This window comes from Cololabis saira, chromosome 20, assembly GCF_033807715.1.
Source record: "Cololabis saira isolate AMF1-May2022 chromosome 20, fColSai1.1, whole genome shotgun sequence".
NCBI classification, from domain to species: domain Eukaryota; kingdom Metazoa; phylum Chordata; class Actinopteri; order Beloniformes; family Belonidae; genus Cololabis; species Cololabis saira.
The window spans coordinates 39,516,595-39,531,921 of NC_084606.1; the positions used below are offsets into that span (position 1 = coordinate 39,516,595).

The following is a 15,327-nucleotide window of genomic DNA, read 5'->3' on the forward strand; positions in this document are numbered from 1 at the left end:
GGCTCTGTGCTGATTGGCTGCTTGAATGACGTGTAGGAGGGGAGGAGACAAAGCGTCGCTCCGGGGAGAAGAGCAGTGGCTGCGTAGCAAAGCGTGTCCACGGTTCTGCGTTAAATCGACGCGTACCCTACGCAGTAGGCTCTGAGTTGGTGTAACGCAGAACCATAAATCAGCCTTTAGTCACCTCGTCTTCACACAGGAAGATTGAATTTAATTCTAAACAGGTACACCACGGTTATTTACTCCAATTCCTCATCATTTCACTTCTTATGTTACAAGACAAATGAATCATGTTAACTGTAAAGAAATCACAACACTGAATTTTCACAAATGGCAACTTTATTGTTAAAATATATAAATAAAATGTATGCACTATTGCTGGCTCAAGGAAGGACCGCGCGTCTTCTGAATGTGTCGTTGAACAGCTCCAGGTGCTTGGAAGATCTGAAACCACAGAAGAAAAATGTATTACGGTACTGAGCCGCCGGCCCCCCGGAGCCCCCGGGTTCGGAACTCCTCGACGGGCCGGTCCGTGAGCAGCTCCGGCAGCTCCGTATGCGGCGCCGGGGCTCCGGAGCTAAGCTAAATACTTAGCCCATGCAAAGATCATACAAATATAAATAACATAAAAAAAAGTGTGCAGTTGCCGGGTCCGTGCTGTTGGAACTGATCCTTTTATGAGGGTAAATGTCGATGCAAAACCTCATTTTAACTCTCCCTCGCTGTTGAAACAGGTGGAAAACAGTCACCGCTGCTGAACAATGGCTGAAGCTCCAGCCGGCGGAGAGAGCTGGTTGTGGGCGTGGTTTCAGCAGCGGAGGCCGAACCTCTGCGCCTAGGGTGACGTCACCATAGGCGCAGATTCTAACCGGCTCAAAAAAAATCACGTGACACTGGGGGATTCTGTCGGGCGGGGGTCACAGACCTTGCAGAAATTCATGGGATATCATCTCCCCTCTGCTGGCAGGGTGAGGGGAGACCACTTTATAAATGTTAAAACAAGAAAAAACGTCTTTTTCATAATAGGTCCCCTTTAAAGTAAAGTAGACAACTAGATCCTGTCCTACATACTCCGGGTCAGTAGGTGGCGGTATGCACCTTACAGTTGGTATTGCAATCCGCCAAAAAATGCAAAGAAGAAGAAGAAAAAGAAGAAGCTTTTATTGTGAAGGGGTCCAGCCGGAAGTCACGTGACAGCTTGAGCTCCAGCGTCTCCTCAACAGAGCAGTAAGTAACACAGACCTGTCTAATTTACCCTCTAATTATCCGTTTTCTGCAGATGTGCAGTCACTTCTGCGTCCACTTCACTCCTCGTTGTGTTTTAAAGCCCAGATATTGGCCGTTCAGCCTAGCTGGCTAACTTTGCTGCTCATTTAAGACACTTTACAACATTTATGCTTTAATAACAACTGCAGCCGACTCATTATTACTATGGAAATAATCGGTAATATCGTCCTTAAGGTGGATTAATTAGCTCTACGTTGCTCTCACTCAAAACGATGTGTGTTAATGTTTGACCAGGGAGCTAATGCTAATGAGGCCAAGTTAAATCAAATGTTGAAAGTTTGAATTTAACATTATGTGAAAGGTAAATGGTCAGGGGCCTGCAGGACTGTTTCCTAGGGGGGGACAGGGGGGGCCAGGGGGGCCCTTCAATTCCTGGGGTGGAACCAAAACTAAAGCCATCATTACAGGACTTTATTTTACTGTTGTAGTATACAGGCTCAGAAATATATATTTTTGAAGGCATATATATATATATATATATATATATATTGTTTTTTTTTTCTTTTTACTTTCTAATTTGTCTCCATATATATTAATGGTTAATACCATGTTGGTAAAGACCTAAGGCATTTATAAATGCATTTTTAATATATATATATATATATATATATATATATATATATAATATTTTAATATATCATATATGTATTTTATAAATATATATATACAATTTATTTGTTTTTTTTGTGTGTGTGTGTGTGTGTATATGTGTATGTATATATATATATATATATATATAAGGAATGGGTGATATTTTACCGTTCAATTTACCGTCAAAAAAATTCCCCACGGTAAGAATTTGTCATCTCGTGGTAAAAACGATAAATTCCCCTTTTTTTTGACGTTTTTGTGTGAAGCCTGATAAATCGACGCAGAGCAACGTGAAGGAAGGAAGGAAGGAAGGAAGGAAATGAGCTAGAATGAAAGAAAGAAGAAGAAATGAGCCAGAATGAAAGAAAGAAGAAGAAATGAGCCAGAAAGAAAGAAAGATAAATTCCCGTTGATGAGGTTTTTGTGTAACAAACATGGCAGATCTGAGTCATTACAGGTTGACTCATTTAATTTGTTTTTATTAATTCTATTTAATTGGTGTAGTTTAGTAGCATTTAATATTCTTTTACAGCAGTGTTTTGGGGGCTCCAAAGACTGAATGTGGTGATAGATTTATAGTTACAAAGGTGGAGTTGAATTGGTATTTTTTTATCGTTATCGGGATAAATGCCAGAAATTATCGTGATACATTTTTTAGTCCATACCGCCCATCCCTAATATATATATATATATATATATATATATATATGTATATACTACTGATTTTCATTTTTCCCATGGGGATGAAACGCATAACTGACGATAGAATCTATGTGACCGGCAAGTGTTTTTTAGTTTTTTTTTTATTGAGGCCAGTGGGGGGGCCGGCAAACCCCCTGGAAATGACAATGTTGTTTTAAATGGGACATATATGAAAATGTCACATAACTCAGCACCAGGTGATAAAGCACAAATTCCCTTTTATAGCAGCTTTTAAAAAAAACTGTAATGAAGTGAGCTGTTTGGATTTGCAGGAGTTTGTGACGTCACAGATCCAGATGAGGCAGAATCATCCTGATCACCTTTAGCTCCACACAACTTTTTTTCTGGGTGACACAGAGCTGTAGCACCATTCTGAAAATATGCAACCATTCAGGATGTGCAAGGCGCAGCCTGGTGCTGTTATCAGTTCAACTTTGACACAGATAAACGCCCCTGAAGGAAATCACACACTGCAGAGCTCACTAACTAGTCTGCTTTGTGATCAAATGTTTTTATTTATATTTCTTTTTTTTTAATCATAAACGGTGGCATCCACAATGATGTCAAACAAGCATTATACACATATTTTCCATTAATTATAAGGAAAACAGAAAAAAAAAGATAATACAACGATAAAAAACCAGGACTGGGGATCGATTCAAATGTCAAGAATCAATTCCCATTCTTAAGATTCAGAATCGATTATCTAGATTTGGTTCGATCCCAATCGATTCCAATGTCAATTTGGGTAAGTGTTATTAAAACTGTTTTTTGAGCTGTTGCATGAATTATATGACCTTTTCCTACATTCCGGTTTTATTTCTTTCCATTTTCAGTTTTCTTCGGGTTTTTAATTTTTGAGAATTTGGTTTTTAGCATTTTACGCAAATGTGACCCCAAGACAGTATATAAAGCAATGAAATATAGACAATTTATGCAATTCTAACTGAAAACTTTCATGCCTTTAAACATATTTAAAGGCAAAAATATTGTGTCCAACAAAACTTCCTTTTTTGGGCATAAACACAAAAATACCAAAAGTAATGATGAAAAAATAAATAAATCGATCTTTAGACATACGAATCGACAAAAGGACAAAATAAAAACAAAGGCAAAACATAATAATGTCAAAAAGTGGACATGGATAGCTGCAACAAGGTCGTCGATATCAGTTTTAAATACATCTTAATAAAGATCTGCTGCTTCACACCGTGTTAATGTGCAACACTTTTCCCAGATTCAGCTGCACATTTGTCCTGAGTTACGCAAGGTTTGTAAAGCATTGGTTAGAGTTCAGCGACTGTCAGCTTCACCTTTATGCAGGCATTACAATCTAAACTAATCCGTCTGTACACCAGCAAGGCCTTGAGATTAACCTTTTAGACTCTGTTTAGAAAGCAGAGACCTTGCTCTTTATTAGTGTGGGTCTGCATGTGCTTCGTCATCTCTGCCTCCGTCACGGTAACAGCACTATTACTATTACTATTACTATTGGTTATTGGTTATTGGATGGATCCCCATTAGCTGCCGCCTTGGTGACCACTAATCTTCCTGGGGTCCATAAAGTACATCAAATATTACAGAAATGATAACATCTAAGACATAAATACATACAGTCATACATTCCTAGCATAACTACACTTATAATAAGGATGTGTTATTATTGATATTCATATAACGTGTGTGTGTGTGTGTGTGTGTGTGTGTGTGTGTGTGTGTGTGTGTGTGTGTGTGTGTGTGTGTGTGTGTGTGTGTGTGTGTGTGTGTGTGTGTGTGTGTGTGTGTGTGTGTGTGTGTGTTATATATGTGTGTGTGTGTGTGTGTGTGTGTGTGTGTGTGTGTGTGTGTGTGTGTGTGTGTGTGTGTATATATATATATATATATATATATATATATATATATATATATATATACACATAATATGTATGTATGTATATGTATAAAAATTAAATTCATTTTGATCATAATGAAATATACAGGACTGCTCCTACTTAAAAAAAGGAAAAAAGAAAATTTGAATATTGTGATAAAGTTCTTTATTTTCTGTAATGCAATTTAAAAAAACAAACATGTCATACATTCTGGATTCATTACAAATCAACTGAAATATTGCAAGCCTTTTATTATTTTAATATTGCTGCTTATGGTTTACAGTTTAAGATTAAGATTCCCAGAATATTCAAATTTTTGGAGATAGGATATTTGAGTTTTCTTAAACTGTAAGCCATGATCAGCAATATTAAAATAATAAAAGGCTTGCAATATTTCAGTTGATTTGTAATGAATCCAGAATGTATGACGTTTTTGCATTACAGAAAATAAAGGTGCCAGTCTAGCCGCTCTGTTTTGAACCAGTTGTAATTTGTGAAGTGTATGTTTGATTGTTTCCACTCCTGCAGGAACAGAGGAGGATGTCTGCATACGGGGAAAATCCGTTCCGACATTTAGTCGAGCCTCTCAACCCCAACGACCCAAACCAGCAGTTCTTCAATCTGTCCAAGCTCGGAGATCCAAGATATGGTAACAGCGTTTCTTTAATTTAATTTCAAGCTGAGTTTCAGGAGCGTGTGTTCTCAGCAGATTAACTGTGGACTTGGTTCCCAGATCGTCTGCCGTTTTCCATCCGGGTCCTGCTGGAGTCTGCCGTCAGGAACTGTGATGAGTTCCTGGTGAAGGGCTCGGACGTGGAGAACATCCTGAACTGGAAGCAGACGCAGACCCAAACCGTGGAGGTTCCATTCAGGCCGGCCCGCGTCATCCTCCAGGACTTCACGTAGGTTTCAGTATAATAATTATACACCACCCCCAGTGTTGTGCAGGTTCATACTTCTCAAGAACTAGTTCAGAGTTCAGTTCACATGGTTTAAAAATGCACAGTTCACGTTCATAGTTCACCATTTTCACTTTGAACTAGCTCAAATTCAGGTACAAATGAAACGCCCCCCTATCCTAAAACTGTTCACTGTACAATCATGTATTGTCCTGGTGGCTTTTCAACCTTACTGTAAATCTCCAACAATGACTGTGTTTCCATGCATCAATAACCCTTTTAAAACCCAAATATTGGCAATAACCTGAATTTGCACGGCCATGTAAACACCAATAACCCCTTTGAATAACCAGAATTTGATCATATCAGGGTTTTTAAAAACCCCAATATGAGCCCTGGGTTACTCCTTTTAAAACCTGAATATTGGGTCATGTAAACGCCAAACGGAATATCCCCATCAAACGGAATAGGAATTAGTTTTCTGCACATGCTCTGTTCACAAGGAATCCTGGTCTTTTGAGTCCAGGAAGTTCTTCTAAACACGGAGAAACCAAGACCAGGAGGAGACTAATCACTTCATAAATGTAATGAAGGATATGAACATTTCTGCATTTGTAGACGGTAGAAAGTACCGGGATAGAAGATTTACAAGAAGGTGAGAGAAAAGTTGCGTGAAGCAGCATTTGTTTTGAATTTGGATACAGGAAGAAGAAGCAGAAATGACGGGAATTGCGTCATGATGTTCTCCGTGCGTCGCTGGTTTGATCCAGATATCCTGAATGATTAATTACCATGTAAACAGAATATTCCCAATGTTTCAGTAACCGGAATATTAGCAATAACCCCAATTTTGACTGCATGTAAACGTAGTCAAACAGTCAAACAATCAACATGAAGAACTATAAATGCAAACAAAAGTATCAAGGGGAAAGCAAAAGCGCCTCCAGACCTCCAGAAAAAAGAAAAAAAGTACGTACATAAAAAATATTCTGATAATCCAGTCTGAAATGACCTGAAGTCCGGTCTTGTGGTAGAGACGTATGTAATCCACTTTTGCAATTATCAATAAAGGGCTCTATTTGTGTTCTTAAATTAAAAGTAATTATTTCCATTACATAGATACTGTAACAATATCCATCCATTCATCTACACTAGACCTCCCTCCTCAGCCATTTCTTTATTGATTTCTTACAAGCCACCAGTAATATTCTCAGAAAATATTTATCTTTATTCCTCCATCCCAGTTCCTCTATAACAGGGTTCAGTAACCCAAAATGTTTTAGATCCATATTGGACCAAAAACACAAAAAAAAAATATGTCTGGAGACGCAAAAACTGAAAAGTCTCGTATCAGCCTTAGAATGAAGACAACACATGCTGCATGTTTCTATATTAGTTAGAACTGGGGGGAGATTTTTTTTTTCATGATGCACTTCGAGAAAAAAGTTAAAATGTCAAGAAAAAAGTCGAAATGTCGAGATTAAAAAAGAAAGGAAAAATGAAGAAAAAAAGGAAAGAAAAAAACAAGAGAAGAAAGGAAAAAGGAGGAAAAAAGAAAAGAGAGGGAAAAAAGAAGGAGAAAAAAAGAGGGAAAAAAAGAAGAAAAAAAGGTCAAACATTTTTTAAAAAGGTCCAGGAGCCACTACGGCGGCTCTAGAGCCGCGGGTTGCTGACCCCCGCTCTATATCCATCAAATATAACAAATTAAAGCAGAAAGTTTTAATCACTTTTCTAAGCGAACGAAGCGAACGCAGGTTCAAACAGCAGGTATATTTCATCTGGAGACGAGTGTTTGAATATGAGAGTATCAAAACACTCAAACACTCAAACAAAAATCAATGAATCCCTGACCCCGCCACAAGATGGAGCCACACGGCCACAAATGGAAAGGCTTCCTCCCAGGAATCACATCAGCCGTCACTGAGAACCAGAGAATAGAGAAGAGAAATATAGATCAACAAAACAAATTAAAACATTTTGAAATAACATATTTGAACCATTTTTCAGACAATAAAATAACATATTTGAACCATTTCAGACAATAAAATTTTATTGATGAGAAAATATGTTTCTCTAATTTTCTTATTTTTGTGAGGGGGGATATATATAGTTTTTCGGCACTACCTTGTTCTCTATAGCTGATATAACATGAATTACTCCTATGTTGGATCAATAAAGTTCTTATTTTTGCATTCTGAGAAAATTAAATATATTATATTTGGTGCCTATACTGTTTTCCAAGTATATTAGTGCGTGTGTGAATGAATAAATGAGACGTAAAACGTAAATTTCTTTGTAGAAAGGAGCTTTTTGAAAATAAGTCTATTTACTTGTATTAGTTTACAGCGCAGTCTTGAACATCCAATATGGCGGCGACGTTGACGTACGACTCAGCACTCAATGGGGTGTCTACGTAGATATGTCTATGGGTCCAGTGCCCCCGGCCCCCCCTGTAGCTCCGCCCCTGCAGACATGGGACGGCCAAACAAACACGTGTTCCACGTGTTTGAACAACAGTAAGGTAAATGATCGTAGCTCTGACCTCGGTGTGTCTGATCTCTGCAGGGGTGTTCCTGCTGTGGTGGACTTTGCTGCCATGCGCGATGCGGTGATGAAGTTGGGTGGGGACCCCGAGAAGATTAATCCAGTGTGTCCAGCCGACCTGGTCATCGACCATTCCATCCAGGTGGACTTCAACAGGAAGTGAGAGCAGGTTCCTCCTCAACACAGACACGGTCTCATCACAGATCCATATCTTCCATCCAGATCTTCCCGTCCTCTTTTCTGCCTTCCTACCTTCTTTCCATTGTTTTCTTTCTTTCTCTCTTTCTCTCTTTCTTTCTGTCTTTCTTCCTTCCTCCCTTCTTCTCTTCCTCCTCCCTTGACCCGAAGACAGCACAAGGGTTAATAGAATAATAAAAGCCAGTTTGATGAAGAAATATCATGATAATTGTTAAGTTAGGTGGGTTTTCTTTTTTTTTCTCTCTCTTTTTAGCACCAGTCATATTTTTTTTTCTTTGAATAAAAAAAGACTATCTGTGTTTGACGACAGCTATTTTGTGTTATTTTATAACTTTGTTGTAGTTTTTTTTTTTTTTTAAATTGCGTAATTTGTAATTTATTTTTTTATTATTACCATCCATCCATTATCTATACCCGCTTTATAGATAATTTTATTATTACATTAATTGAAATTTGATTTCTTAGGAAAAAGGGACAGATGCTTGCCTTAATTCTCACCACTGCACGGTAAACTCACTTCTTTCTGTTCTCTTTTGCGGAAAGGTCTGACAGCCTCCAGAAAAACCAGGACTTGGAGTTTGACCGCAATAGAGAAAGATTCCAGTTTTTAAAAGTAGGAGCTTCTGTTTTAGCCTCCATGTGTGTTCAGTTTGAGGTGATGTGGGTTTGTTTCAGCATGTTTGTGTCTCCAGTGGGGCTCCAAGGCCTTCAGGAACATGCGGATCATCCCCCCGGGCTCGGGGATCGTCCACCAGGTGAACCTGGAGTATCTGGCCAGGGTGGTGTTTAAGTACGACGGCTTCTTCTACCCCGACAGCCTGGTGGGCACCGACTCCCACACCACCATGATCGACGGCCTGGGCGTGCTGGGATGGGGTGAGGCAGGAATCTATTCACCCACTGATTATATCACACTGTTGGAAGGTTAGCCACACGCTGACGGGGCTAGTTTATCCATATAGTTTGGGGGGGGGGGGGGGGGCCGCAGGCCAGCACGCAGCTCCCGAAGCTCTGCAAACATGCACAAAAGAGAAAAAAAGGGGGCCAGCACAAGAAACTACAGGAGCAATGGACAAGAACGATAGCTATGAGATATTTATAATAAATAAAAATGGTAATGGAGAAGAGAGGAAGGGAAGAGGAGAGGAGAAGAAGGGTGAGAGGCACCGCCCAGTGGATCATGTCGGTGCCCCCTGCAGCATAAGCCTATAGCAGCATATCTACCGCGAAGCTATATTTGAGACTAACTATTATAGTCTTGTTCTATAGCTGCAACTATGACTACTGACTCTAACACACTAGAGTTTACACTACCTAGAGATTTACCAACACCAGCTAGAGGTTTACTAAACACTAACTAGAGGTTTACTAAACAGAAAGGTTTTAAGTTTAGTTTTAAAGGTGGAGGTGGTGTCAGCCTCCTTAACCCAGATTGGAAGTTGGTTCCATAGTAGTGGTGCCTGATAGCAGAACGCCCGCCCTCTAAATCTACATTTAGATACTCTAGGAACTACGAGTAAACCTGCACTCTGAGAGCGGAGAGCTCTGCCAGGAACATAAGGCACTATCAGGTCTTGTAAATCCTACAGTCAATTACATTAGAAGCTAAAGAAAAAAATATATTGAGAAGTAGAAACTTCCTTGAGTTGGTTTAGCATCATTAAGTCCTCACTTAAACCGTCTCCTCCTCCAGGTGTGGGCGGCATCGAGGCAGAGGCCGTCATGTTGGGTCAGCCCATCAGCATGGTTCTGCCTGAGGTGGTGGGGTATAAGGTGTATGGGAGCCCGGACCGGTTCATCACCTCCACCGACATCGTGCTCACGGTTACAAAGGTGCAGTTTCTACCACAACACCCCGTTTTCCTGCTGTAACCTGCTCTAACGTACTCACCTCTCTGCTCCTCGGTCCTCCAGCACCTCCGGCAGGTGGGCGTGGTGGGGAAGTTCGTGGAGTTCTTCGGCCCGGGCGTGGCCCAGCTGTCCATCGCTGACCGGGCCACCATCGCCAACATGTGTCCGGAGTACGGAGCCACGGCGGCGTTCTTCCCCGTGGACCAGGTCAGCCTGCAATACCTGGAGCAGACGGGTGAGTGGGAGTGGGAGGAGGGCTGGGGATTGGTAAGTCGTTTTCGGATTAAACCCAAATGATCGATGACGATGATGTGGCTTAATAAAATCGTAATTTCTTCAAGACCCTTTTCTGAATCATCTAAAGTAATTGTTGTTTTTTGTGTGTTTCTGGATTCAGGACGAGAGCCAGAAAAACTGTCCTACATTACAAAGTACCTGAAGGCCGTGTCCATGTTCAGAGACTACAACAATGACGCTCAAGATCCAGATTTCACTCAGGTCAGGCCTGCTTTTTAACATCTTTTTTTTTTTAACTACTACACTATTTCATATGGAAGCGTATTGCATTCACTTGAGAAAAAAAAATCTTCTCTGTTTTTCTGAATTAACGATAATAATTTTTTATTAATATTATAATTAATTAATAATAATTATCTCAGAATTCCGAGAAAAGTTTTAATTTAAAAAAAAAAGAAAATCTGCTCTGTTTTTCTGATTTAACGAGTTCATTATCTCAGAATTCTGAGAAAAGTTTTAATAAAAATTTAAAATAAAAATCTGCTCTGTTTTTACTGAATTAACGAAATAATTATCCTAGAGAAAAATGTCAATGTCCAGCATCAGAATGGGCTTTCCGTCTGAACAACCACAAAGTCCTGAGGTTCCTGCGCAAAGTCGTCAAACTAATAACAATCCCATCTATATAACTTATGTTTTCAATGTTTCAAACCAAAAGCAAAATAAATCTGGATTCAAATGCATTAAACTGGACAGGAACATATTTGCTTCCATGAAATCCAGCTCTCAAGTGAATGACGGCTTCTTGCAAGTTGTGAGGAATCTGGTTAATTCAGGAAAACGGCAGATTTTTTTTTTTTCATTAAAACTTTTATCGGAATTCTGAGATAATTATCTCGTTAATTCAGAAAAACAGAGCTGATTTTTCTCTTTTTCTCAAGTGAATGCAATACGCGTCCGTATCAACTATGTAATATATTATCATTAGTTTTTTACGTGTGAGAGTGCGAGGGTTCAGACTGGAGCTGTGGCTGCTCTGTTGGAGGTTTTTGGGGGTTCTGGTTGAGGGTGCAGGAGTGGTTTCTTCTACCGGGCCTCAGATACGCAGCAGAAAACCTGCTGCAGTGTTTTAGTCCACGGGCCAGAGCCCAAAATTTCACTGGTCAGCACCACTCAAGGTGACCAAATTTACTTATGATTTTTGAAAAGATCCATGTCTGTAGATGATATTCTGGTATGATAACCTTCCTGAGTGGCAGCTGGATCAGAGTTATCAGCTCATGAAGTTACCAGCCCCTTCAGAAAATTACATTTTAGATGCTGTTGCATATCCTGGTTTAGACTCATGTACAGGAAATCTGTCAATGTTTCACTATATTGTCTTTGGTATCATTTTAAAGGGGACCTTTTAAGCATTCATTCAAGCTAAGATGTGAATCTTTCTGACCAACATAGAGGTCACTGCAGCTCTTTAAACTAGAAACAACACACATTTTTACACAATTTTCACCTAAATGATATACTATCTTTTAGCCCTGTGTCATCTAGGAACAACAGAGACAGAAAATACAAAAACTGGAATACTCACAGGACCATAAGGATTCAGGAAATGTATAATACACCCAATTTAGAATCATCAATGAACCTGGAGAGGGTGGTAACTTGATGAGCAGATAACTATGATCCAGCTGTTATCTTACCAGAAATATCATCTACAGACGTGGATATTTTCAAAAAGTCATAAGTAAGTTTGGTCACCTTGAGTGGTGCTGATATCTGGTCTGGAACATGGACTATTTGGATGAACCGGATACGGAGGACCTTGATCAGGACAGGAAGTGGGAGGTGACTGTAACGTCCTGGTGTCTCTTCCATCAGGTGGTGGAGTTGGACCTCAGCACCGTTGTTCCATGTTGCAGCGGTCCCAAAAGGCCGCAGGACAGAATTCCTGTTTCCGACATGAAGAAAGACTTTGAAAGCTGCCTTGGAGCGAAGGTAGGAACCACGCTCCAGTTTCACTTTATCTCCACTGGTTTTATCCCCACACTTAGTCAAAATGGAGACGTGTGCAGTGAAGCTGCACTTGAGGCTCAATCTGTTTATATTTATGTGCAGAAATGGGCAGCTATGTGTGTATATATATGTGTATGTATGGGTGTATGTATGCAAATATGTGTGTGTATGTAGATATATATAGATATACAGGACTGTCTCAGAAAATTAGAATATTGTGATTTTCTGTAATGCAATTACAAAAACAAAAATGTCATACATTCTGGATTCATTACAAATCAACTGAAATATTGCAAGCCTTTTTATTATTTTAATATTGCTGATTATGGCTTACAGTTTAAGAAAACTCAAATGTCCTATCTAAAAAAAATTGAATATTCTGGGAATCTTAATCTTAAACTGTAAGCCATAATCAGCAATATTAAAATAATAAAAGGCTTGCAATATTTCAGTTGATTTGTAATGAATCCAGAATGTATGACATTCTTATAATTGCATTACAAAAAATCACAATATTCTAATTTTCTGAGACAGTCCTGTATCTCGCTCAGAATGTATGACATTTTAGTTTTTTTTAATTGCATTACAGAAAATAAAGAACTTTATCACAATATTCTAATTTTCTGAGACAGTCCTGTATACAGATATAGAGCAGATGGAGTTAATATAGAGATAGTATGGTGTAAATAAGTATATTTATATATGGGCATGTGTGTACAAATATATATATATATAGAAATACTCAACTGTGTGTGTGTGTGTGTGTGTGTGTGTGTGTGTGTGTGTGTGTGTGTGTGTGGGTATAATTATAGTGTAGTTAGTTATTATACTTGTTAATAAATGATTAGTGAATGGGGGTAGGATTAAATAAGTTTACACTTCTTCCTACTCCTTTTTGCACATGTAATTAATATATTAGGTGTTAAAGTATGAAATTCTTTGTTTTTTGTTTTTTTCTTATCTTTTTTAATTGTTGTCTTTTACATGTACAAAATAAATCAAATCAATCAATCAAAAAAAAAAGGTGCAAAGTTCAGTGAATTATCCTTAACAGGAGCTTAAATCTGATTCAGTGAGCGAAACAAGCAGAGTCAAATTCCCTGTCTGGCAGGCTCAAACTGGGCCAATAAACCTCCACAAATCCTGGGAGCAAAGGCTTCACATATACAAGCCATTTCATCCACAATTTTACAAACAAATCTTTCTGGAAACGGAGGCAAAATGTAATCTTTTCCATCATATATATATATATAATTAACTAAGTTTATCCACTCCTGTATTGGGGCCTCAGGGAGCAACCGATGTCTCGTGAGCGCTTTTTTAGCGGCAGTTATCAAAATGTCAAATAGATATTGATCTGACCGTCCTATCAGGAAATCAGTCCTTCCCAAATAAAGTAGAGAACTCGTTAGTCAGATCAGCATTAAATATACATTTCAGTGTCATATTAGACGCTATATAAATAACATTTAATTGAATTGAACTGTGAAGCTCTTTCCAAAAGGGTGCTGTGAATTATTATGAATGAATGAATGAATGAAGTTTATTCAGTCATGACAACACAACACAAAAACAACACAACACCAAAAAACATTGTGCACAGCATTAACATTTCACACAAAACCAATAATCATGTGTTGAACAATGACTGAAAAGGCTGAAGCAAACTGCTTATTAAAGCCTATCCTTTATTATCAACTTTCTTTTTTTGGCTACCGACCTCCAGAAAAGCAAATAGAGGATAGAAAAGCAAAGAAACAACAAAAGGCAAAGAAACAATAGAAAAGCAAATAAACATTAAACATTAATCGCACTTATAAGCTTCAAAAATAGCTTTACAAACCATTTTCTTAAAAACCAAAAGAGAATGACATGTTTTTAAATGTATGTTGGCATCATTCCTGAATTTAACTCCAGTAATGGAGACTCGTCTCCTTTTCATACCTTTTTTAGCTTTTTGTACAGTAAAATTGCAGACACCTCTAAGATTATAACTAGTCTCCTGGATTGAAAAGAACCTCTGTATTGAGTCAGGGAGCATTTTTGATTTTGCTGTGAACATAATTTGCATGATTTTATAATAAAACAAATCATAAAATTTCATAACATGAGAATTTAGAAATAGTGTCTCTGTGTGAGCGTATAGTAATCAGCCTTATTGATGATATTATGGCTCGTTTTTTAAGTTTTATTATTGAATTTAAGGTGGTTTTAAAGGTGGATCCCCACAATTCCACACAGTAAGATAAATAGGGAACAATCAATGAGTGGTAGATCAAATGCAAGGCCTTGGAATTCAGTACATTTCTGGATTTATACAGGATTGCGAGTGATTTTGAAATTTTCCCTTTAATGTATTCAATGTGTTGTTTCATGTCCATGTTATTTCCACTCTAATTAAACTGAAGGCGTTTGTCTTTGCTATCCTCTTCCTAGCAAGGATTCAAGGGTTTCCAGGTGGCGCCTGAACGCCACAGTGCTGACGTCCCCTTCACCTTTGGGGGGAAAGCGTACGCGCTGAGCCACGGCTCGGTGGTGATCGCTGCCATCACCAGCTGCACCAACACCAGCAACCCCTCCGTCATGCTGGGGGCAGGTAGGAACGGTGATGAACGACCAGATCAGGGGTTTAAAGTCACATATTTGGATCTGTGATCATCAACTGTGTTACAGGACTCCTGGCTAAGAAAGCGGTGGAGTGTGGTCTGAGCGTGAAGCCGTACATCAAGACCAGCCTGTCTCCCGGCAGCGGCGTGGTCACCTACTACCTGAAGGAGAGCGGCGTCATGGACTTCCTCTCCCAGCTGGGGTAAGCTGCTACATCACTGATGTGTCAAACGACCGCTGAAAACAGAGAAGTAGTTTTGAAAGTCCGTCCCGTCTTATTTCATTCACTATCAAAACAAATGCAGCGACGGGACAGGAGTTTTCCGGCAGTACGCGCTGGTGCTCATGGGAAATGTAGTGTTCTTTCTGGTAAAGCACTACCGCTTTTGTCCAAAGGAGCCGCCAAACTCAACAAAAGCTGAAAGTTACATTGTGCTGCTTTAAGAATTGGAATGGAATCTATTCTAGACATTTGAATGGATCCCCAGCCCTAATGGTCAGTGGATAATGTTCTCTCCATGGCGTTG

The 15,327-nt window shown here is 39.1% G+C and overlaps 1 protein-coding gene across 1 annotated transcript in view; it reads left to right on the forward strand.

Moving 5' to 3' along the window:
- The first annotated feature begins 1,168 nt into the window (after positions 1-1,168).
- aco1 (aconitase 1, soluble) overlaps positions 1,169-15,327 on the forward strand; it is a 38,166-nt gene continuing 24,007 nt past the window's right edge. Inside the window, exons 1-12 of the mRNA XM_061709959.1 lie at positions 1,169-1,227; positions 4,980-5,100; positions 5,185-5,353; positions 7,916-8,053; positions 8,636-8,705; positions 8,785-8,968; positions 9,786-9,925; positions 10,007-10,178; positions 10,341-10,441; positions 12,059-12,175; positions 14,630-14,789; positions 14,867-15,002. Coding sequence (XP_061565943.1) covers positions 4,992-5,100; positions 5,185-5,353; positions 7,916-8,053; positions 8,636-8,705; positions 8,785-8,968; positions 9,786-9,925; positions 10,007-10,178; positions 10,341-10,441; positions 12,059-12,175; positions 14,630-14,789; positions 14,867-15,002 — 1,496 coding nt within the window. The 5' untranslated portion in view covers positions 1,169-1,227; positions 4,980-4,991. The remainder of the gene's footprint in view (positions 1,228-4,979; positions 5,101-5,184; positions 5,354-7,915; positions 8,054-8,635; positions 8,706-8,784; positions 8,969-9,785; positions 9,926-10,006; positions 10,179-10,340; positions 10,442-12,058; positions 12,176-14,629; positions 14,790-14,866; positions 15,003-15,327) is intronic.